Genomic DNA, 21,570 nt, shown 5'->3' with positions numbered 1-21,570 from the left:
ACGCTCCCGTGGTGCCCCGCGCGTGGCCGCCTCGGCCCCCGGCCCCCGGCGGCCCAGCGGCGGCGCTGGTTGTTGTCGTGCGCCGCGGCCGCCCCGCCCCGCCCCCGCTCTCTCCCCTCCCCCCGCCCCTGCGCACGGGCCGCCCCTCCCCCCGCCTCCCCGGCCCCTCTCACGGTGCCAAGATGGCGGCGGCGGCGGGCGGCGGCAGTTGCCCCGGGCCTGGCTCCGCGCGGGGCCGCTTCCCAGGCCGGCCGCGGGGCGCCTGCGGGGGCGGGGGCCGCGGCGGACGGGGCAACGGAGCCGAAAGAGTGCGGGTAGCTCTGCGGCGAGGCAGTGGCGCGACGGGGCCGGGCGGAGCCGAGCCTGGGGAGGACACGGCCCTGCTCCGTTTGCTGGGGCTCCGCCGGGGCCTGCGCCGGCTCCGCCGCCTGTGGGCCGGCCCGCGGGTCCAGCGGGGCCGGGGCCGGGGTCGGGGCCGGGGCTGGGGCTCGAGCCGGGGCTGCTTGCTGGAAGAGGAGAGCAGTGACGGGGAATCCGACGAGGAGGTGAGGCGGTCGGAGGCGTCCCCGGCGCCGGGTGGGGCGGAGGCCGGGGCTTCCAGGGGTCTGGGTTGCCCCGGGGGCGGCGTGGGCAGGCCGGGTTCTCAGGGTTCCTTCGGAAAGACGAGGCACGGAGGGAGGGAGGCTGCATGCAGCTTCCGGGGGAAAGGGCCTCTGGAAGTGGGTAGAGAAGCCCCGGCTGCAGCCGGGCAGTCGCGCCCGATGCCGGTCCTGTTGAAGTGTCTTGGGCCGATGCTTTTCGGCAGCTGGCAAAGCTAGGGCAGTGGAGGTTTGGGCGAGGAGGCAGTGGGTACTGCATCTCCAGCCAGTGGTGGTTGACAGCGGCAGCGTGGCCTTGGCGAACGGACTGGAGCTGTCTGGGCTCTTACCTGTGGGCCGCCCCGCCGGGCCTCGAAACCTCCTGGTTTCTCCAGGGCCCACTTCCTCTTGGCATCTCAGGTGCAGTGGTGGAGGGCATCTTGTTGGGGCTCCGGTTGAACAGGAGTGGGATGAAGGCCCGGACTGGGACTGGGCACTCTCGCAGGTCAGACCTCAGCTTAGGATTTCTCCCCAGCCTTTCAGAACAGGCAGGAAGGTGGGGGTTGCGTTACCCAGGACAGTTAATAACCACCTGAGAGTTGGCAGTGGAACCTGTGCAAAAGGCATCTGATGCTCTCCCTGCCTCTCCACTTGCGGACCCCTGTTCCCAATTTAATTCAGAAAGAAGTCGTGCCCCGAAAGGGTGTCTGTGGAGGTCCCGCTTTGGCCTGAGTTGGAATCTGAGTTAGGCCTGCTGCCTTCCCAGAGGAGACCCTGTCGTCTTCTTTCCTGGGCCAGTGAACCACGGCTTTGGCTGTGCTGGTGTGGTCCGGCACTGGGGATCGGGGTTGGAAATATCTGGTGCCTGCAGCCCTAGGGAGAGACCCTGTCTTTTACTCCCCTTGACCTTTGAGCCTTTTTCAATCTTTTAAAATAAGAATGGGTATGCTAAGTGGGAACTGGGGATATTCCTCGATACCTGAGGTGGCCCGGGGGCTTTGGCACTGACTGCTGTTTCTCCCCTCCACCCCTGGTCCCCTAAATCAGGAGTTTCAGGGTTTTCATTCAGATGAAGATGTGGTCCCCAGTTCCCTGCGCTCTGCGCTCCGATCCCAGCGAGGTGAGTGACGGGGGAACTCCACCTCTGTAGAGTCACAGGAATTTATCCTCACCCTTCATGTCAGCTCTTCCCTGTTGAGCTAGTCTCTGTCAGTTGCCGAGTGTGTTCTGTGTTCAGAGTCCAAGCTAGGCTGGGCAGTGGGGGAAACACACAAGCAAGACTTAGTCCCTGCCCTCCTGGAGCGCCTTCCTTGGTCTGCAGGGCCGGCTTGATCCATCTCCCCACACCTATTCTCCTTTTAGGTCGAGCGCCCCGAGGTCGGGGTCGCAAGCATAAGACGACCCCCCTTCCTCCTCCTCGCCTAGCAGATGTGGCTCCTACCCCCCCAAAGACCCCTGCCCGGAAACGGGGTGAGGAAGGCACAGAACGGATGGTGCAGGCACTGACTGAACTTCTCCGGCGGGCCCAGGCACCCCCAGCACCCCGGAGCCGGACGTGTGAGCCCTCCACCCCCCGCCGGTCTCGGGGACGGCCCCCAGGACGGCCAGCAGGTCCCTGCAGGAGGAAGCAACAAGCAGTAATGTTGGCGGAAGCAGCTGTGACAATCCCCAAACCTGAGCCCCCACCTCCTGTGGTTCCAGTGAAACACCAAACTGGCAGCTGGAAGTGCAAGGAGGGGCCTGGCCCAGGACCTGGGACCCCCAAGCGTGGAGGACAGTCAGGCCGCGGAGGCCGTGGAGGCAGGGGCCGAGGCCGAGGTGGGCTCCCCTTTGTGATCAAGTTTGTTTCAAGGGCCAAAAAAGTGAAGATGGGACAGTTGTCCTTGGGACTCGAATCGGGTCAGGGTCAAGGTCAAAATGAGGAAAGTTGGCAGGATGCCCCCCAAAGAAGAGTTGGATCTGGACAGGGAGGGAGCCCTTGCTGGAAAAAGCAGGAGCAGAAGCTGGATGATGAGAAAGAGGAGAAGGAAGAAGAGGAAAAAGACAAGGAGGGAAAAGAGAAGGAAGAAAGAGCTGTAGCTGGGGAGATGATGCCAGCCATGGACAAGGAAGAGGCAAAGCTGCCACCGCCACCTCCGACTCCTCCAGCCCCTTCACCTCCACCCCTCCCACCCCCCTTGATATCTCCTCTACCCCCACCCCCACTCTGCCCTCCTCCACCACCCCCAGTGTCTCCACCACCCTTGCCATCCCCTCCACAGCCTCCTCCCCAAGAGGAGCAGGAAGAATCCCCTCCTCCTGTGGTCCCAGCTACCTGCTCCAGGAAGAGGGGCCGGCCTCCCCTGACTCCAAGCCAGCGGGCGGAGCGGGAAGCTGCTCGTGCAGGGCCAGAGGGCACCTCTCCTCCCACTCCAACTCCCAGCACCGCCACGGGAGGCCCTCCAGAGGACAGTCCCACCGTGGCCCCCAAAAGCACCACCTTCCTGAAGAATATCCGGCAGTTTATTATGCCTGTGGTGAGTGCCCGCTCTTCCCGTGTCATCAAGACACCCCGGCGATTTATGGATGAAGACCCCCCCAAACCCCCAAAGGTGGAGGTCTCACCTGTCTTGCGACCTCCCATTGCCACCTCCCCACTTGCTCCCCAGGAACCAGCACCAGCCCCGTCTCCACCACGTGCCCCAACTCCTCCATCTGCCCCAGTCCCTCTCCCTGAAAAGAGACGGTCCATCCTAAGGGAACCCACATTTCGCTGGACCTCACTGACCCGGGAGCTGCCCCCTCCTCCCCCAGCCCCCCCACCTGCCCCGGTCCCTTCCCCACCCCCTGTTCCTGCCACCTCCTCCCGGAGGCCCCTACTCCTTCGGGCCCCTCAGTTTACCCCAAGCGAAGCTCACCTGAAGATCTACGAATCGGTGCTTACTCCTCCTCCTCTTGGGGCTCCTGAAGCCCCTGAGCCAGAGCCTCCTCCCGCCGATGACTCTCCAGCTGAGCCTGAGCCTCGGGCAGTGGGCCGAACCAACCACCTCAGCCTGCCTCGATTCGCCCCTGTGGTCACCACTCCTGTTAAGGCCGAGGTGTCCCCTCATGGGGCCCCAGCTCTGAGCAACGGGCCACAACCTCAGGCTCAGCTACTGCAGCCCCTGCAGGCCTTGCAAACCCAGCTCCTGCCCCAGGCACTACCGCCACTGCAGTCACAGCCACAGCTGCAGCCACCACCGTCACCACAGCAGATGCCTCCCCTGGAAAAAGCTCGCATTTCTGGCCTGGGTTCCTTGCCACTGTCTGGGGTAGAGGAGAAAATGTTCAGCCTTCTCAAGAGAGCCAAAGTGCAGCTATTCAAGATTGACCAGCAGCAGCAGCAGAAGGTGGCAGCTTCCATGCCAGTGAGTATGGTGCTTGGGCCCAGCTGCACACCCATCCATCCAGCCTCCATTGTCTGCAGCCCCCTAACGTCCCACCTCCTTGGACACCTTACAGCATTGTGGGGAACCCTCAGAACCAGCCTTTCCCTGATCCCTCACCTTCCTGTGTTCCTCCCCAGCCTCAATCCTTCTCTATGCTAGTTCCCTATCCCTATCTTCTTCTTCTTCCTTTTTTTTTTTTTTGGAGATGGAATCTTGCTCTGTTGTCCAGGCTAGAGTGCAGTGGTGTGATCTTGGCTCACTGCAACCTTCGCCTCCCGGGGTTCAAGCGATTCTCCTGCCTCAGTAGTTGGGACTATAGGTGCCCGCCACCACACCCAGCTGATTTTTGTATTTTTAGGAGAGATGGGGTTTCTCCATATTGGCAAGGCTGATCTCGAACTTCTGATCTTGTGATCTGCCCGCCATGGCCTCCCAAAGTACTGGGATTACAGGCATGAGCCACCACGCTCTGCCCCCTGTTCCTATCTTTTTTCACAATCCAGCCCCTGACCCTGTTCATTTCCTGCCAGCTGAGCCCTGGAGGGCAGATGGAGGAGGTGGTCGGGGCTGTCAAGCAGATCTCCGACAGAGGCCCTGTCCGGTCAGAGGATGAGTCGATGGAAGCTAAGAGAGAGCGGCCCTCGGTATGCATCGGGACGAGGGCCCTGAAGAAGGCTGGCAGGAGGAGCAGGGCTGTGGGAGCACAAGCAGCAGCTGCCGATATCTCACACACATTCCCGATATCTCTCCCAGGGTCCCGAGTCCCCTGTGCAAGGTCCCCGAATTAAACATGTCTGCCGTCATGCTGCTGTGGCCCTGGGTCAGGCCCGGGCCATGGTGCCTGAAGATGTCCCTCGCCTCAGTGCCCTCCCTCTACGAGATCGGCAGGACCTCGCCACAGAGGGTAGGTGGGGAGACTGGACAGCCATGTCAGGTTTGGGATGACTCCACACTTGGGTGACATGCACCCAAGAGCCTAGGAGAGAGGGAGCCAAGTCAGGCGCTGGGGGTTAGGTGGCGAGTGGGCTGGAGCACTAGGTCCTACAGCAGCTTCGTCTGGGAGCACTAGGAACTTGTTGCTGTGAAAAAGCGAGAGGCAGATTGTGGGGAAGCAGGGAAGTGAGGTAGAAGGCCTGGTGGCTTTATGGCTCCATGCCCTCCTCCTTGTCTCTTGCTGTAGATACATCATCGGCGTCTGAGACTGAGAGTGTCCCATCACGGTCCCAGCGGGGAAAGGTGGAGGCAGCAGGCCCTGGGGGAGACTCAGAGCCCACAGGATCTGCAGGGACCCTGGCCCACACACCCCGGCGCTCACTGCCCTCCCATCACGGCAAGAAGATGCGGATGGCTCGCTGTGGACACTGTCGGGGCTGCCTACGTGTGCAGGACTGTGGGTCGTGTGTCAACTGCCTAGACAAGCCCAAGTTTGGGGGCCCCAACACCAAGAAGCAGTGCTGTGTGTGAGTAGCTGGGCGTGGCTTCATTCCCCTGCTTGTCGGTCCTCTAGGCTTCCTACCTCGCTCCTCTTCTGCCTGGCCAGAGCAGTGGGGTTGGCATCCTTGTGGAGAGCTTCCTCTCTTCCCCCAGACCACCAGTCCCCTACCCTGGTGACGTGCTGCTCCCCTCCCCAGATACCGGAAGTGTGACAAAATAGAGGCTCGGAAGATGGAACGACTGGCTAAAAAAGGTGACGAGCTTTAAGGAGCATTTCTTCTCAAAACCATGTGCTGTGGAGGGAGCTGTTTCTTTGCCCTCCTCCCTTGCAGCTCACCTTCTTTGTCTTTTCCGTCATGTGCTTTCACAGCTCCCGCGTTCATTCCCTGCCCTGCTTCTTTCTGGCTTCTCTCCCAGTGTCCCATGTCCCTGGCTGCGCTCAAATCCTACTAAGTCCCCTGTTCCCGCAGGCCGGACGATAGTGAAGACGCTGTTGCCCTGGGATTCCGATGAATCTCCTGAGGCCTCCCCTGGTCCTCCAGGCCCACGCCGGGGGGCGGGAGCTGGGGGGCCCCGGGAGGAGGTGGTGGCCCCCCCAGGGCCCGAGGAGCAGGACTCCCTCCTGCAGCGCAAGTCAGCCCGGCGCTGCGTCAAACAGCGACCCTCCTATGATATCTTCGAGGACTCGGATGACTCGGAGCCCGGGGGCCCCCCTGCTCCTCGTCGTCGGACACCCCGAGAAAATGGTGCGAACTGCTCAATGTTCTCTCTTGATCGTTTATTTAGTCCTATGTCTTGAGTGGAAGGAACAAGACCAGACCCAGGGCTGTGTCAGTCTGATAGAGAAGGTGGCTGAGGGCAGAGAAGGAGGCAGTTTTCGGGTAGACATACAGAACTGGCCTATGAGGTTCTCAGCCTAATGAGTGAGACTTGAAGAGTCATCCTAGATCTGGTGCGGTGGCTCACATGTGTAATCCCAGCACTTTTGGGAAGCCAAAGTGGGAGGATCACTTGAGCCCAGGAATTCAAGACCAGCCTAGACAATATAGTGGAACCCCGTCTCTATAAAAGCAAAAGTGGTGGCATGCATCTGTGGTCTTAGTTACTCAGGAGGCTGAGGCAGGAGTTCTGGGAGTTCAAGGCTGCTGTGGCCTGTGGGTCACACCACTGCATTCCAGTCTTGTCTCAAACAAGAAAAAGAGTCGTCCTGGCAGGTCTTGGTTAGTTAAAGAAGGCCCTGGGAATCCAGGTAACATTTGGGGTTGTAGAAGAGGGGTGTGGAAGGGGAGGGACCTCACTGCACATTGTGTCCTGCCTAGAGCTGCCACTGCCAGAACCTGAGGAGCAGAGCCGGCCCCGCAAACCCACCCTGCAGCCTGTGTTGCAGCTCAAGGCCCGAAGGCGCCTGGACAAGGTCAGCACGGCCCGCTCCGAGAGCCCCTTCCCTCCAGGAGCTACCTGGCAAGTCAGAGTGACAGGCACACCTGAGTGTCATGGTGTGTCCACACAAGAGGACAGGCCCTGAGGGATGAGGCGGGCCTTGCCTGTCTGGAAAGCAAAGTGGGGTCTGGATCAGGGTCTGGTTCCAGTAGGCTGGGGGAAGGGCGGTAAAGAGGAGTCTGCATCGTGGCCAGACTGGCAGCTCTGAACTCCCCAACCCTTCCTCCCTAGGATGCTTTGGCTCCTGGCCCCTTTGCTTCTTTTCCCAATGGCTGGACTGGAAAGCAGAAGTCTCCTGATGGTGTGCACCGTGTCCGTGTGGATTTTAAGGTATGGCATTGAGTGGGGCGGGTCGCTGGGCCTCTGGTTGGAAGAACCTCGTTGACTGTGCCAGAGAAGCCAGGTGGGCCTGACTTGTATGTCTGGCTGCCCTCTGATCCTGCGTCCTCTCTTCCCCCAGGAGGATTGTGATTTAGAGAACGTGTGGCTGATGGGGGGCCTGAGTGTGCTCACCTCCGTGCCAGGGGGCCCCCCGATGGTGTGCTTGCTGTGTGCCAGCAAAGGACTGCATGAGGTTAGATCTCCTTGTTTCTTCACAGACCCCCAGATCTCTGTTGGCCGTCAAGGCCTGATTCCGTGGGCCTTTGGGCCTTCTCAGCTGGGTCTCATCCCCTCGCCCTCAGGCCTCATGCTATACCCATCATTCACTCCCCGCTCCCTGTCCCCAGCTGGTGTTCTGCCAAGTCTGCTGTGACCCTTTCCACCCATTTTGCCTGGAGGAGGCCGAGCGGCCTCTGCCCCAGCATCACGACACCTGGTGCTGCCGTCGATGCAAGTTCTGCCATGTCTGTGGACGCAAAGGCCGCGGATCCAAGGTTTGGGCCCAGGGGCCAGCTGGGATGGGTGGAGGCCTGAAGGTGAGGGCATCCCTGTGCCAGCAGGTTTCGCTATCTCTGTCTCCACATCCAACAGCATCTCCTGGAGTGTGAGCGCTGCCGCCATGCTTACCACCCGGCCTGCCTGGGGCCCAGCTACCCAACCCGGGCCACACGCAAACGGCGCCACTGGGTGAGAGATGACGTCCACCCCCTTGCCTTGGCGCTAATAATTAACAGCACTACCCCCAAACTTGCTCTAGGCTGGGGCTCTCAGGAAGAGAGGGGGTTTGGGGATCCTCTTGAGAATTTGATTGGTAACATTTTCTTTTCAATAATTTCACGTAGATCAAATTTACATTCAGAATTTGTGTGGAGTAGTTTTAGGAGCTTATGAATCTCATGTTTCCTGGGCTCAGAATCCCCTGCTGTAGTCCAGTGTCCACTCCTACCCTCCTCCTGTTGCGCCTCCGTGTCTGTTCTGCATGTCTCTTCTCTTACTCGTCCTTCCTTGTTTGCTTCCTGCATACTCCCACCTCCTCCTTGCCTATCTCCCATTCATTGCTCTAGCCCAGTGTCTGGCTTTCCCCTAACATCGCCCTGTTCCCCCAGATCTGTTCAGCCTGTGTGCGCTGTAAGAGCTGTGGGGCGACTCCAGGCAAGAACTGGGACGTCGAGTGGTCTGGAGATTACAGCCTCTGCCCCAGGTGCACCCAGCTCTATGAGAAAGGTGGGGACCGGGCAGGGGAACTGGACACCAGGGGCCATGGGGAGATGGCCAGGCTCCTCGACAGGCCTTAGCATAGACCCTCTTTTCTCATGGCTTTCCACCTTCTAGCTATGGGACTGTCTGTTCAGTTCAGGGAACTCTTCCACAGAAGTCCATCCAGGATGCAAAACAGGGATGCATAGCCTCTCTGAGGGTGGTGGGAGTGGAAGGCCTGGGACCTACCATCTTGTCTGAGGTACTTCCTGAAACCTCATATCTCCACCAAGGGGTTTGGAAGTATTCAGGCAGCGCATTAGCAAGGCTTTGTGTTCCGCCAAGTTTGAAGAGGCCTCATTCTAGGGCTGAGCACAGTGGCTCATGCCTATAATCCTAGCACTTTGGAAGGCCGAGGCAGGTGGATTACCTGAGGTCAGGAATTCAAGATCAGCCAACATGGTGAAACCCCATCTGTAGTAACAATACAAAAAATTTACTGGGCATGGTGGCAGGTACCTGTAGTCCCAGCTACTCAGGAGGCTGAGGCAGGAGAATCACCTGAACCCAGGAGGCAGAAGTTGGAGTGAGCCAAGAACTTACCACCACAAGACTCTGTCTCAAAAAAAAAAAAAAAAAGAGGCCTCATCTTCAAGTAGCTTTTAGGGACTGGTAGAGACCCAAGACGGGATCCTAATGGAGGCAGCTAAGGTATGGCTAATCCCTGAACAGAGCCACTCAGGGCTAGGTGGGAACCCCAGCACCTCTGACTCGTCTTTGTCTTCCCTTCCTCCAGGAAACTACTGCCCGATCTGCACACGCTGCTATGAAGACAATGACTACGAGAGCAAGATGATGCAGTGCGCACAGTGCGACCACTGGGTGCATGCCAAGTGCGAGGGGCTCTCAGGTGAGTCAGCGGAGCACCTGGGCTGCAGCCTCAAGCCTGTGGGGACCTCTTCCCCGACCACAGGCCGCAAGAGGACAGGTGGGCTAAGGGTCCTGCTGGCCTAGGGGCTGCTGGGAGCCCTCACATCCTCTGAAACCACTTTCCCCTTTCCCACCTGGCTATCCTAGATGAAGACTATGAGATCCTTTCAGGACTGCCAGACTCGGTGCTGTACACCTGCGGACCATGTGCTGGGGCGGTCCAGCCCCGCTGGCGAGAGGCCCTGAGTGGGGCCCTCCAGGGGGGCCTGCGCCAAGTGCTCCAGGGCCTGCTGAGCTCCAAGGTGGCGGGCCCACTGCTGCTGTGCACCCAGGTCTGGAGGGCCCGGGAGGCAGGATAGGGTGGGGCCAGGTCCAGCCCCAGCCCTGCTGACTTCCCCGCTTTGCAGTGTGGGCCGGATGGGAAGCAGCTGCACCCAGGACCCTGCGGCCTGCAAGCTGTAAGTCAGCGCTTTGAGGACGGCCACTACAAGTCTGTGGTGAGTGGGACACTGGGAGGAACAGGTGGGTTCCAGGAGGAGAGGGCTGGGGTTGCGCAGAGGGGGCTCAGCCTGACAAACCCCCTTACAGCACAGCTTTATGGAGGACATGGTGGGCATTCTCATGAGGCACTCGGAGGAGGGAGAGACCCCAGAACGCCGGGCTGGAGGCCAGATGAAGGGACTCCTGCTGAAGGTGGGCTCTTCCAGGGACACCCGTGGGGTGGGGAAGTGGGCCCTTCAGACCCTGCTTCTGCCAGCTCTCCTGGGGAAGCCGGCTCTTCTCATCCTGTTAATCTACTCCCCAGCTGCTAGAATCTGCGTTCGGCTGGTTCGACGCCCACGACCCCAAGTACTGGCGACGGAGTACCCGGCTGCCAAAGTGAGCAAGGCTGGGTAGCTAGCAGGAGGGGGGCCAGGGAGTGAGCGCAAGGCCAGGGCATGCAGCGGCCATGCGGGCTGAGAAGAGATGAGCAGAGGTAGGGTCTGGAGTGGAGCTGAGGGGAGGGTGGTGGAACCCGGGTGAGATTCCCTGGTGGTTCTGGACTAGCAGAGCTTTGTTTCTGCTTTGCACAGGGCAGTGTTGGGGACAAAGCAGTGAGCAAGTCAGATTGGGCTCTGCTTAAAGAGCTCATTGTGGACCAGGCAGGCACTGAAGACCCAGATGGTCAGAGCAGTGATGGAGAATACCAGGGGGCAGTGGGGGCCCAGAGAGGGCACCTGCTGGAGCCAAGGCGTCAGGGAAGGCTTCCTGAAAGAGGTGACATTGGAGCAGAGCTGAGGAGGAGGAGTATTCCAGGCATGAGGAGCAGTGTTTCATATGTCCAAGGTGGCACAAGAAGGCCTGGCATATTTGGCAGACTGAGAGAAATTCCACGTGGACAGAGAGCTGTGGGTGTCATGGCGAGTTCAGGCTGGTTTGTGGGCGGGTGCCCATCCAGCCGCCCTTGTTGGGCACATCAGCTGCTAACCCTGCCTGTCCACAGCGGGGTCCTTCCCAATGCGGTGTTGCCCCCATCCCTGGACCATGTCTATGCGCAGTGGAGACAACAGGAACCAGAGACCCCAGAGTCAGGGCAGCCTCCCGGGGATCCCTCAGCAGGTACTGGGAAGTTAAGGGCTGGAACCCAAGACCCCTGCATTGGTGGCCAGGCTCTGGGTCCTGATTCTTAGACCTCTTCCCACTTCCTCTCCAGCATTCCAGGGCAAGGATCCTGCTGCCTTTTCACACCTAGAAGACCCCCGTCAGTGTGCACTCTGCCTCAAATACGGGGATGCTGACTCCAAGGTGAGGGCTGCTCTGTGACGCACCAGGTTGTGGGGCCTGGTCCTGGACTTTCCCATCATGCTACTCCCCTTCTGCCCCAGGAAGCAGGGCGGCTCCTGTACATCGGTCAGAACGAATGGACGCACGTCAACTGTGCCATCTGGTCGGCAGAAGTCTTTGAGGAGAATGACGGCTCCCTCAAGAATGTGCATGCTGCTGTGGCCCGAGGGAGGCAGATGGTGAGGGCACGGGCCCAGAGAGGTGGGCAGCCCTCCAGCTCTCGGGGAGGCCTCCTCCCGTGCAGACAGTTCTTCACATTCCCTACCTGGCATCCTTTTGCTGCCAGGCTGAGGTCTCTTGATTGCTCTGGGATGTTGGTGCTGATGGCAGCTTTTTCCTATGTAGGCCCTCTGGCCGTAATCTGGGCCTGAAGCATGGGAGTCTAAAAGTGAGAAGCATGCCCGTTGATTAAACCTAGGCTGCATGCTTTCTATGCTAAGTGGCATTGAGCTTCTCACTACATCCCCATGAGGTTAGAATTCCCTGCTCTTCAGAGTGGTGCCTGGGCCAGGTACAGAGAAGCCTTAAGCACTCTTAGGAGTTGGGGTGGTAGAGATTCCCTCTGTGGAGGTAGCTGTGAGGATGAGAGTAACATAATCTCCGCCTAAGAACAGTATGGCAAAGACGGTCAGTGCCATTAGCAAGCAATAGCTGTTACCGTTCTTGCTTCAAAGAATCAGTTTTGTGTGTACCTGGGCCTGGATGTAGTTGGGGAGAGGCTGCACCTGGTGACAGCCTTTGCCATGCCAGGTGCCAGGCTAGACGGACCCAGGCAGACTCAATGACAGTGGTGCCTGGCACCTGGCCCTGGCTTCTCCCCTGAGCTTCCCTCCCCTATGCAGCGCTGTGAGCTCTGCCTGAAGCCTGGCGCCACGGTGGGCTGCTGCCTGTCCTCCTGCCTCAGCAACTTCCACTTCATGTGTGCCCGGGCCAGCTACTGCATCTTCCAAGACGACAAGAAAGTCTTTTGCCAGAAGCACACTGACCTCTTAGATGGCAAGGTGGGCCAGAACTTTGGGGTACACAGCTCCTTCCTGTCCTCTCTTCCTGTTCACTCAGGGACCCCTGTGGCCCCAGGCCTGGGCCTGCCCCTTCACAGTGTCTCCTAGTCTTGTTTTCCCAGAGGCCTTTAGGCCAAGCCCCTGACTGCTCAGTTCTCGCCTATAGATTTATCCTGGGCCTTCCCCTTCCCCCACCAATCCAGCCACCCTACTTTATCACCCTCTCTCCCAGGAGATTGTGAACCCTGATGGTTTTGATGTTCTGCGCCGAGTCTATGTGGACTTTGAGGGCATCAACTTCAAGCGGAAGTTCTTGACGGGGCTTGAACCCGACGCCATCAATGTGCTCATTGGTAAGCTGCTTGCTCTCCGCCCTGTCTTCCTGCCCTGGCCTGCCTGCCTCTCCTGACCTCCACTTTGCATCACAGGCTCCATCCGCATTGACTCCCTGGGTACTCTATCTGATCTCTCGGACTGCGAGGGACGGCTCTTCCCCATTGGCTACCAGTGAGCAGTCGGGGTGTTCGGTGGGGCCAGGGGGCTCCACAGCTGGATTCCATTTCCCAAGCATCTTAACCCTCTTATCTAACCACACTCCAGGTGCTCCCGTCTGTACTGGAGTACGGTTGATGCCCGGAGGCGCTGCTGGTATCGGTGCCGAATTCTGGAGTATCGGCCATGGGGGCCGAGGGAAGAGCCAGCCCACCTGGAGGCCGCAGAGGAGAACCAGACCATTGTGCACAGCCCCGCCCCTTCCTCAGGTGTGGCCTTGGCTCTGTCTTCTTCCTGAATGCCGCTCTCCCTAAACAAACCCACAGATTCCTGTTCCCCGCTCCTCTTTGGAAAGTCCAGGAGCCTTGTTCTTGCTTCAGTTGCTGTAATGTATCAGCAACTCGCTTACTGCTGTACCTTACGTGCCAGGGCTTTGCCTGGCTTTTCATGATAAGTGAGGAGGGGAGAGTGGCTTTTGGACGACCGCAGGGAGTAGAACACTACAGCTCCCTAACTTGGGGCTCTGCTTTCATGTAATGCCCCCCAGTGTTGCCATACTGCACCTCAAGGGGACAGTGGCTGAACACAGTAACATGGTAGGGAGCTGGAATTGGAACTGGATCTGCTCAGCTCCCAAGCCGGCCCCCTTAGAGTCACACTGGCAGTGGGATGTAGCTGAGAGCTGGATGGCACAGGGCACAAAGAATGGGCTTGGAGATGAGGGAGAGGTGGTTGTGGCAGAGCAGGAGGCAGGAGAGATTTGGATGGTAGAAAGGGCTTTATTCCAGGTTGGAGCAAGACAAGAAGTGAACAGAGGAGGTGGGTATACCCATCCCTACGGGAAACCAGGGAGTGTTGGGAGGAGAAGGGAGATTAGTTTGCAGAGATTGGGTGGAGCCAGGTAATGGAGAGCCTCCAGGCCGGGGCGGGGCGGGGGTGTCTGATGTGGTAGGGATGCGCCAGGCAGGTAAGAAAGTGGTAGGACTGGCCATGCTGGGGAGAGGGCTGTTGTGTGCAAAGCCTGCAGCCAGAGGCAGAGAGAAGATGGCAAAGGACAAGAGCCCTGGCCCAGTTGTGTGCAGGTTTTGCTAACTCCACGGTGGGCTTGGCCTAGGCTGTCACTGGAAACTGGGGCCTGTTGTGACTGGGTCAGGGTCTGGGGCCTGGGAGGCACTGTGGCTCAGGAGGAGGGCATGTGGGCAGGCTTTAGCACAGAGCCCCTGCCACCCCAATGCCGTTTCTTGCCTCTTCAGAGCCCCCAGGTGGTGAGGACCCCCCACCGGACACAGATGTTCTTGTCCCTGGAGCTCCTGAGCACCACTCACCCGTTCAGAACCTGGACCCCCCACTGCGGCCAGATTCAGGCAGTGCGCCTCCTTTCGCCCCCCGCTCCTTCTCGGGGGCTCGAATCAAAGTGCCCAACTACTCGCCATCCCGGAGGCCCTTGGGGGGTGTCTCCTTTGGCCCCCTGCCCTCCCCTGGTGAGCACCGGGCATGTGGGGGTGGGGGGTGGAGCCAGGGAGGTAGGAGCTGCTGGTGATACTGACTCTCCCCCCCACAGGAAGTCCATCTTCACTGACCCACCACATCCCCACAGTGGGAGACCCGGACTTCCCGGCTCCCCCCAGACGCTCCCGTCGTCCCAGTCCTTTGGCTCCCAGGCCGCCTCCATCCCGGCGGGCCTCCCCTCCTCTCAAAACCTCCCCTCAGCTCAGGGTGCCCCCTCCTACCTCAGTCATCACGGCCCTCATACCTACCTCAGGGGAGCTGGCTCCCCCTGTCCCAGCCCCATCTCCACCACCCCCTGAAGACCTGGGCCCAGACTTCGAGGACATGGAGGTGGTGTCAGGACTGAGTGCTGCTGACCTGGACTTCGCGGCCAGCCTGCTGGGGACGGAGCCCTTCCAGGAAGAGATTGTAGCCGCTGGGGCCATGGGGAGCAGCCATGGGGTCCCAGGGGACAGCTCTGAAGAGGAAGCCAGCCCCACCTCCCGATATATCCACTTCCCTGTGACTGTGGTGTCTGGCCCTGGTCTAGCCCCCGGTGCCCCACCTGGAGTCCCCCGAATTGAACAGCTGGACGGCGTGGATGATGGCACTGACAGTGAGGCCGAGGCAGTACAGCAGCCTCGGGGCCAGGGCACTCCTCCTTCGGGGCCAGGAGTAGGCCGAGCAGGGGTCCTCGGGGCTGCAGGGGACAGAGCCCGGCCTCCTGAGGACCTGCCGTCGGAAATTGTGGATTTTGTATTGAAGAACCTAGGGGGGCCTGGTGAGGGAGGTGCTGGCCCCAGAGAGGAGTCACTCCCACCTGCACCTCCCCTGGCTAATGGCAGCCAGCCCCCACAGAGCCTGCCTGCCAGCCCAGCTGATCCCACTCGCACATTTGCCTGGCTCCCAGGGGCCCCAGGGGTCCGGGTGTTAAGCCTTGGCCCTGCCCCTGAGCCCCCCAAACCCGCCACATCCAAAATCATCCTTGTCAACAAGCTGGGGCAAGTATTTGTGAAGATGACCGGGGAGGGTGAACCTGTCCCACCCCCAGTGAAGCAGCCACCCTTGCCCCCTACCATTCCCCCAACAGCCCCCACCTCCTGGACTCTGCCCCCAGGCCCCCTGCTTGGCGTGCTGCCCGTGGTCGGGGTGGTCCGCCCTGCCCCACCCCCGCCACCCCCTCCCCTGACGCTGGTGCTGAGCAGTGGGCCTGCCAGCCCGCCTCGCCAGGCCATCCGCGTCAAGAGGGTGTCCACCTTCTCCGGCCGATCCCCACCAGCACCTCCTCCGTTCAAGGCCCCCCGGCTGGATGAAGATGGAGAGGCCTCAGAAGACACCCCCCAGGTTCCGGGACTTGGCAGCGGCGGGTGAGTGTAGGTGCTGAGGCTGACAGAGCAGGCCAGGGGACAGATGGATGGGAGACACAGCTTATCCTTCTCGGGCTCGCCCTCCCAGGTTTAGCCGCGTGAGGATGAAAACCCCCACAGTGCGCGGGGTCCTTGACCTGGATCGGCCTGGGGAGCCTGCTGGGGAAGAAAGCCCTGGGTGAGTGGCCAGGCCCCTCTCCCTGGAGGGTCTGGGACCTCTGTCCTTCCCCTTCCTGACAGGTCTCTTCTCGTAGGCCCCTCCAGGAACGGTCCCCTTTGCTGCCACTTCCAGAAGGTGGTCCTCCCCAGGTTCCTGATGGTCCCCCAGACCTGCTGCTTGAGTCCCAGTGGCACCACTATTCAGGTAGGGCCTGCCTTGCCCTCTCTCTCCCTGCTTGCCTGTGTTTGGCTCAACTGGGTGACTCACAGATGCAGAATCAGTCCTCTTTGAAAACCAGTATATACTCCCGGGGGCCAAGCCTGAGGCTCGGTGCTAGAGTTAAGAGATGGCCTTGGGGAGCCTCTGGCCTTCTGGGACAAACAGACATGGAAATGACATTTTAGCTCTATGTGAGATCCTTTAAGAGGCTCTGTCCAGCATGGCCAAGAGCTCAGGGGAGGGCCTTAGAGCCTAGCATGCCAGGGGCTGAGCGCTTCCTAGAGTAGCCAGTGGTGAAGTTCTAGGATCATTCAGAGGATTTAGCCCACCTAGCACCCAGTTGAGGGCCAGGGACAGTGGGAAGATCAGAAGAGTGGTGTCCCAGAGGCCTGGGGAAGGGAGTCGCCACAGTCCCAGCTGCCACAGAGACTGCCAAACCTGTGGAGTCTAGGGTTCGTGTCCGGTGAGAGCAGGTGGCACGGGATGGGGTGTAATGTTGGAGTCCAGAATGGAGACCATGGTTGATGAAGGCAAAACAGCCTAGGCACCTGGCCAGAGTTCAGCTAAGAATCGGGAGGGGGAGTTGGGCCAGCATCGTGGAGGTGCTTAGTGTGAGGGCCAAGACAGCAGAGCCATGGATGGGGGGAAGGGCTGGCTGGGATGGAAAAGGTGGGAGGAGGTCCTGGTGGCTGGTTTTGGACTGGTTACCTCTGAGGTGAAGGAGAGGTGGGAGGACAGGTGTTTATGCAGAAACTGTAATGTGCAGGGTGGGAGGAGCTTGGAGGAGGATTGGCTGATGGACTCCTTGAAGCTGGCAGTGAAGTTCTCTGTTGGTCCCTGAGGGCAGTTTTGGGGGGAATGGTTGCAGCCAGGTAAGCTAGTGTTTGAGCAGCCTGAAGCTGGGATTTTTTGGTGGCCCTATCCTGTCCAGATGTTTGGATTTTCTCATGACACAGAGCTCAGTTGCTGAGGAGGGACGTGGATGTGGATTGAGACTGCTTAACTCAGAGGCTGCTTATGTCTCAGAGATGGCCTAAGAATATGGCAGTGGCCTTGGGAGGTCCCTGTCCTCAAGGACTAGACCACATTTTGGTGGGGGGACACAGACGTTAGTTAGCCAGGGCACGTTAGAGCAGGCACTGAGAAAGTGAGCATTGACAGCCCCTGCCAGAGCCCTGTGGTCCGTCCTGCCATATTCGGGAAACCCTGGAGGTGAGGGGTAGGGACACAGGGAAGAAGTTGTCAGAGGTGGACTCTGGGGCACTGAGGCCTGGAGACAGCGGGAGTCACATGGCAGGAGTGTGCTTTAGAGTCTCCCTTGGGTAGGGGAGGTGGGGTAGGGTGGCCCAGAGAGGGGACGTGGGGAGAATGTGGCCATGCCAGTCTTGCCTCCTAAACCTGTTCCACTCAAGATTTTGTGCCCCTACCCCGCATCAGTCAGTCCCCAGCCCACACCTGCTTGAGCAGCAGCAGCATTTGGTGCAGCAGGTCCCTCCCACCTTGAAATACTGTTTTTCCTTAGCTTCCAGAGCTGCTCCTGTTCTCACCCCTGGTCCTGCCTTCTTGTCCACAGCTGTCAATCTAGATGTGTCCCAGGGCCCTGGCCTTGACTTCTCTGTACACTCACTCCCAGGGGCTCCCTTCCAGCTTGGTGGCTGTCCTTCCATCTGTGTTCTGATTATCTCCACATTGCTTTCTGCAGCCTAGACCCTGTCCCTGAACTGTGGCCACCTCCAGCCCGTCCTACTGCCTGCCCATCATCTCCATTAGCAGGTTGCAGGGGGTGGTTTTTAAGAGGCCTCTCAAAGTCAGCGTGTCCCAAACTCAGCCCTCCACCCACACGCCAAACCCATTCTTCTTTTGCTGAGACAGATGTCTCTGTCTCAGTCTGTGGCAGTTTATCCTTTCAGGTGTTCAGGCTCAAGAGTTGTCCCGACCCCCAACCCCCTTCCTCACATCCACATCTGCTGCATCAGCACATCCCATCTGCTCTGTTTAATCTATTAACCCTTGAGAAATCCCCTAAATAGCTCATAACATACAGTGTACTTGGCTCTGTGCATGTGAGCCTATATAATAATATATTTGTAGCTGGGCACAGTGGCTCACGCCTGTAATCCCAGCTCTTTGGGAGGCCGAGGTGGGCAGATCACCTGAGGTCAGGAGTTTGAGACCAGCCTGGTCAACATGGTGAAACCCTGTCTGTACTAAAAATACAAAAATTAGCTGGACGTAGTAGTGGGCACCTGTAGTCCCAGCTACTCTGTAGACTGAGGCAGGAGAATCGCTTGAACCTGAGAGGCAGAGGTTGCAGTGAGCCGAGATCACGCCATCACATTTGAGCCTGGGCGACAGAACAGGAATCTGATAATAATAATTTTAATATATTTGTAATAGTTACAGAAATTTGCTGCATCTAAAAAAAAAAATGCAAAACTATAATTCTTTTTTTTTTTTTTTGAGACGGAGTCTCACTCTGTCGCCCAGGCTGGAATGCAGTGGCGCAACCTTGGCTCACCACAACCTCTGCCTCTCAGGTTCAAGCGATTGTCCTGCCTCAACCTCCTGAGTAGCTGAGATTACAGGCGTGCACCACCACGCCTGGCTAATTTTTCTTGTATTTTTAGTAGAGACGGGGTTTCACCATATTGGCCAGGCTAGTCTCTTTTTTTTTTTTTTTTTGAGACGGAGTTTCGCGCTCTTGTTACCCAGGCTGGAGTGCAATGGCGCGATCTTGGCTCACCGCAACCTCCGCCTCCTGGGTTCAGGCAATTCTCCTGCCTCAGCCTCCTGAGTAGCTGGGATTACAGGCACGAGCCACCATGCCCAGCTAATGTTTTTGTATTTTTAGTAGAGACGGGGTTTCACCATGTTGACCAGGATGGTCTCGATCTCTCAACCTCGTGATCCACCCGCCTCGGCCTCCCAAAGTGCTGGGATTACAGGCTTGAGCCACCGCGCCCGGCCTTGGCCAGGCTAGTCTTGAACTCCTGACCTTGTGATCTACCCGCCTCAGCCTCCCAGGGTGCTGGGATTACAGGCATGAGCCACTGCACCCTGTGATTCTCCAGTATTTTAAATTTTGTGTGAGAAACAGAATAATGACAGGTAGATGGGATTTATGGTACACTGGGTTTGAATGAGCCATAGGTGTGTCCTGCCAAAAGGCCCGAAGCCTCCGTGGAATGCTCTTGTACCCAAGAAGTCCTGCAGAAGAGGAACTTCTGAGGGGAAGAAATGTCCATTCTGCAGGCCTCACGGGGTGGGAACTGGAGCAGTAGGAGGGCCATTAGACCCCAGTATCTGTGTCTGCGCCTAGGAGTGGAAAGAGTGGTGTCTGCTGGGAGCACAGTGGGGCTCAGGGGCTTCTGAGTCCGGAAAGGGTGATCCTCACTCCCACCTGCTTCTTGGGACCAGGTGAGGCTTCCAGCTCTGAGGAGGAGCCTCCATCCCCAGAGGATAAAGAGAACCAGGCCCCAAAACGGACTGGCCCACATCTGCGCTTCGAGATCAGCAGTGAGGATGGGTTCAGTGTGGAAGCAGAGAGCTTGGAGGGTGAGTAGGGGGTGCAGTGGCAGGAGGGAGAGTGTCCATAAAACTCATCCTGACTCAGCCCTGGCCTGCTGTCTCCCCAGGGGCATGGAGAACTCTGATCGAGAAAGTGCAAGAGGCCCGAGGGCATGCCAGGCTCAGACATCTCTCCTTTAGTGGTAAGAGGTGTGCCCGAAGTGCGCTGGGGGCTGGATGTCTCCCCTGAGGGCACGATGGGCCCTCCACATGACAGATGTGTCCTCAACATCTCCCTACAGGAATGAGTGGGGCGAGGCTCCTGGGCATCCACCATGATGCTGTCATCTTCCTGGCCGAGCAGCTCCCTGGGGCCCAGCGCTGCCAGCACTATAAGTTCCGTTACCACCAGCAGGGAGAAGGCCAGGAGGAGCCACCCCTGAATCCCCATGGGGCTGCTCGGGCAGAGGTCTATCTCCGGTGAGAGGTCTGGGGTGTGATACCTGGGTCAGGGTGCCCTATGAGAGCTCTTGAGGGTGGGAGTTAACTGTTTAGAGTTTGGAAACTGAGGCCTGGGGAGGAGACACTAGGTCACTTCAAATTATTTCTAGAGTTGGCCAGGTTTGGTGGTTCACACCAGTAATCCCAGCACTTTGGGAGGCCAAAATGGGAGGATCACATGAGTCCAGGAATTCGACATCAGTGTGGGCAATAGGGCAAAACCCCATCTCTAAAATAAAATTTTAAGTTATTTCTAGAGCTGACATCAGAAAAATGAACCCCACCCATTTCCCCTTTAGCTGTGTCTTCAATAGTGTATTCCTCCCTCCCCACTCCCACCTGCAGGAAGTGCACCTTTGACATGTTCAACTTCCTGGCCTCCCAGCACCGGGTGCTCCCTGAGGGGGCCACCTGTGACGAGGAAGAGGATGAGGTGCAGCTCAGGTCAACCAGGTATGGAGTGTGAGCTGGGAGGCAGGCGGTGGTCTGGAAGGGTCCTAGAGAGTGAGCAGGGGTGAGCGAGGTCATTCTGAGCACCAGCGTGGGTGACACTGCTGTCCCTCACCAGACGTGCCACCAGCCTGGAGCTGCCCATGGCCATGCGCTTTCGTCACCTTAAGAAGACGTCCAAAGAGGCTGTGGGTGTCTACAGGTGAATGGGGTTGGGGGGGAGGATGCCCCTGGGTGGACCGACAGGTACACTGGGTTAGGGGTGCTGTCTGGTTTCTGTCCCCCTCCCCCCCTGAGTTCCCCGTTTGTCCTGCCTTGCAGATCAGCCATTCACGGGCGAGGCCTGTTCTGTAAGCGCAACATCGATGCGGGCGAGATGGTCATTGAGTACTCCGGCATCGTCATCCGCTCGGTGCTGACCGACAAGCGGGAGAAGTTCTATGATGGGAAGGTGGGCTCCCAGTGGCAGTGGAAAGTGGTGGGTGAAGTGGGCTGGCCCACGGGGATGGAGCACCTGATCCCCCGCCTGATCCCTGCAGGGCATCGGGTGCTACATGTTCCGCATGGATGACTTTGACGTCGTGGACGCCACAATGCATGGTAATGCCGCCCGCTTCATCAACCACTCCTGTGAGCCCAACTGCTTCTCTCGAGTCATCCACGTGGAGGGCCAGAAACACATTGTCATCTTTGCCCTGCGCCGCATCCTGCGTGGTGAGGAGCTCACCTACGACTACAAGTTCCCCATCGAGGATGCCAGCAACAAACTGCCCTGCAACTGTGGCGCCAAGCGCTGCCGTCGGTTCCTTAACTGAGGCCGTGGCCACCCACCACGACCCCTCACACCTCCTGCTGCCGTCGCTGCCATCTTGCCCCTAGCCCCTCCTAGAGCATCTCACCCTCACCCTCATGTTCAGGGTGGATGTGGGCATGCAGGCGGCAAGGGCCCCGCCTCCACCCCTCCAGCCCACCCAGCAATCGCCCCCTTTCTGCCCGGGGGGCCCAGGATGTAGATATTGTACAAAGGTTTCTAAATCCCTTCTTTTCTATGCACTTTTTTATTTAAGAGGTGGGGTCCCAGGTGGGAACCCCCCCACAATAAAGTCTGTCAATGTTTGGAGAGGTGGTCTTCCCATTTGTAGGATGTAGGGGCAGGTAGGAACCCTACTTCTCCACGCCCATCCATTGTGAGCC

At 58.8% G+C, this 21,570-nt stretch overlaps 1 protein-coding gene across 3 annotated transcripts; it reads left to right on the top strand.

Annotated features, from left to right (window-relative positions):
• The first annotated feature begins 166 nt into the window (after positions 1-166).
• On the top strand, positions 167-21,496 carry KMT2B (lysine methyltransferase 2B). 3 transcript variants are annotated; one of them, XM_039465856.2, is made up of 37 exons: positions 167-545; positions 1,626-1,698; positions 1,941-3,964; positions 4,516-4,629; positions 4,739-4,889; positions 5,166-5,445; positions 5,617-5,672; positions 5,890-6,165; positions 6,739-6,833; positions 7,091-7,189; positions 7,320-7,433; positions 7,588-7,734; positions 7,832-7,927; positions 8,347-8,464; positions 9,234-9,347; positions 9,515-9,699; positions 9,775-9,864; positions 9,956-10,060; positions 10,173-10,246; positions 10,851-10,966; positions 11,061-11,152; positions 11,233-11,370; positions 12,034-12,192; positions 12,425-12,545; positions 12,621-12,699; positions 12,793-12,953; positions 13,938-14,165; positions 14,246-15,539; positions 15,628-15,717; positions 15,794-15,903; positions 19,336-19,473; positions 19,554-19,628; positions 19,728-19,905; positions 20,272-20,379; positions 20,495-20,578; positions 20,698-20,827; positions 20,916-21,496. In XM_039465856.2, exons 1-37 carry the CDS (start codon positions 183-185, stop codon positions 21,189-21,191), a joined length of 8,151 nt encoding a protein of 2,716 aa, XP_039321790.1. In that variant the 5' UTR covers positions 167-182; the 3' UTR covers positions 21,192-21,496. The 3 variants fall into 3 exon arrangements, with proteins under 3 accessions (XP_039321790.1, XP_039321791.1, XP_074242638.1); XM_039465857.2 differs by having other exon boundaries at positions 179-545; positions 2,007-3,964; XM_074386537.1 differs by lacking the exon at positions 1,626-1,698 and having other exon boundaries at positions 474-545.
• The last annotated feature ends 74 nt before the right edge of the window (positions 21,497-21,570 follow it).

This window comes from Saimiri boliviensis, chromosome 14 (genome assembly GCF_048565385.1).
Source record: "Saimiri boliviensis isolate mSaiBol1 chromosome 14, mSaiBol1.pri, whole genome shotgun sequence".
Lineage (NCBI taxonomy): Eukaryota > Metazoa > Chordata > Mammalia > Primates > Cebidae > Saimiri > Saimiri boliviensis.
Note: the sequence above shows the minus strand (reverse complement) of the source record. Positions and strands in the feature narration are given on the sequence as shown.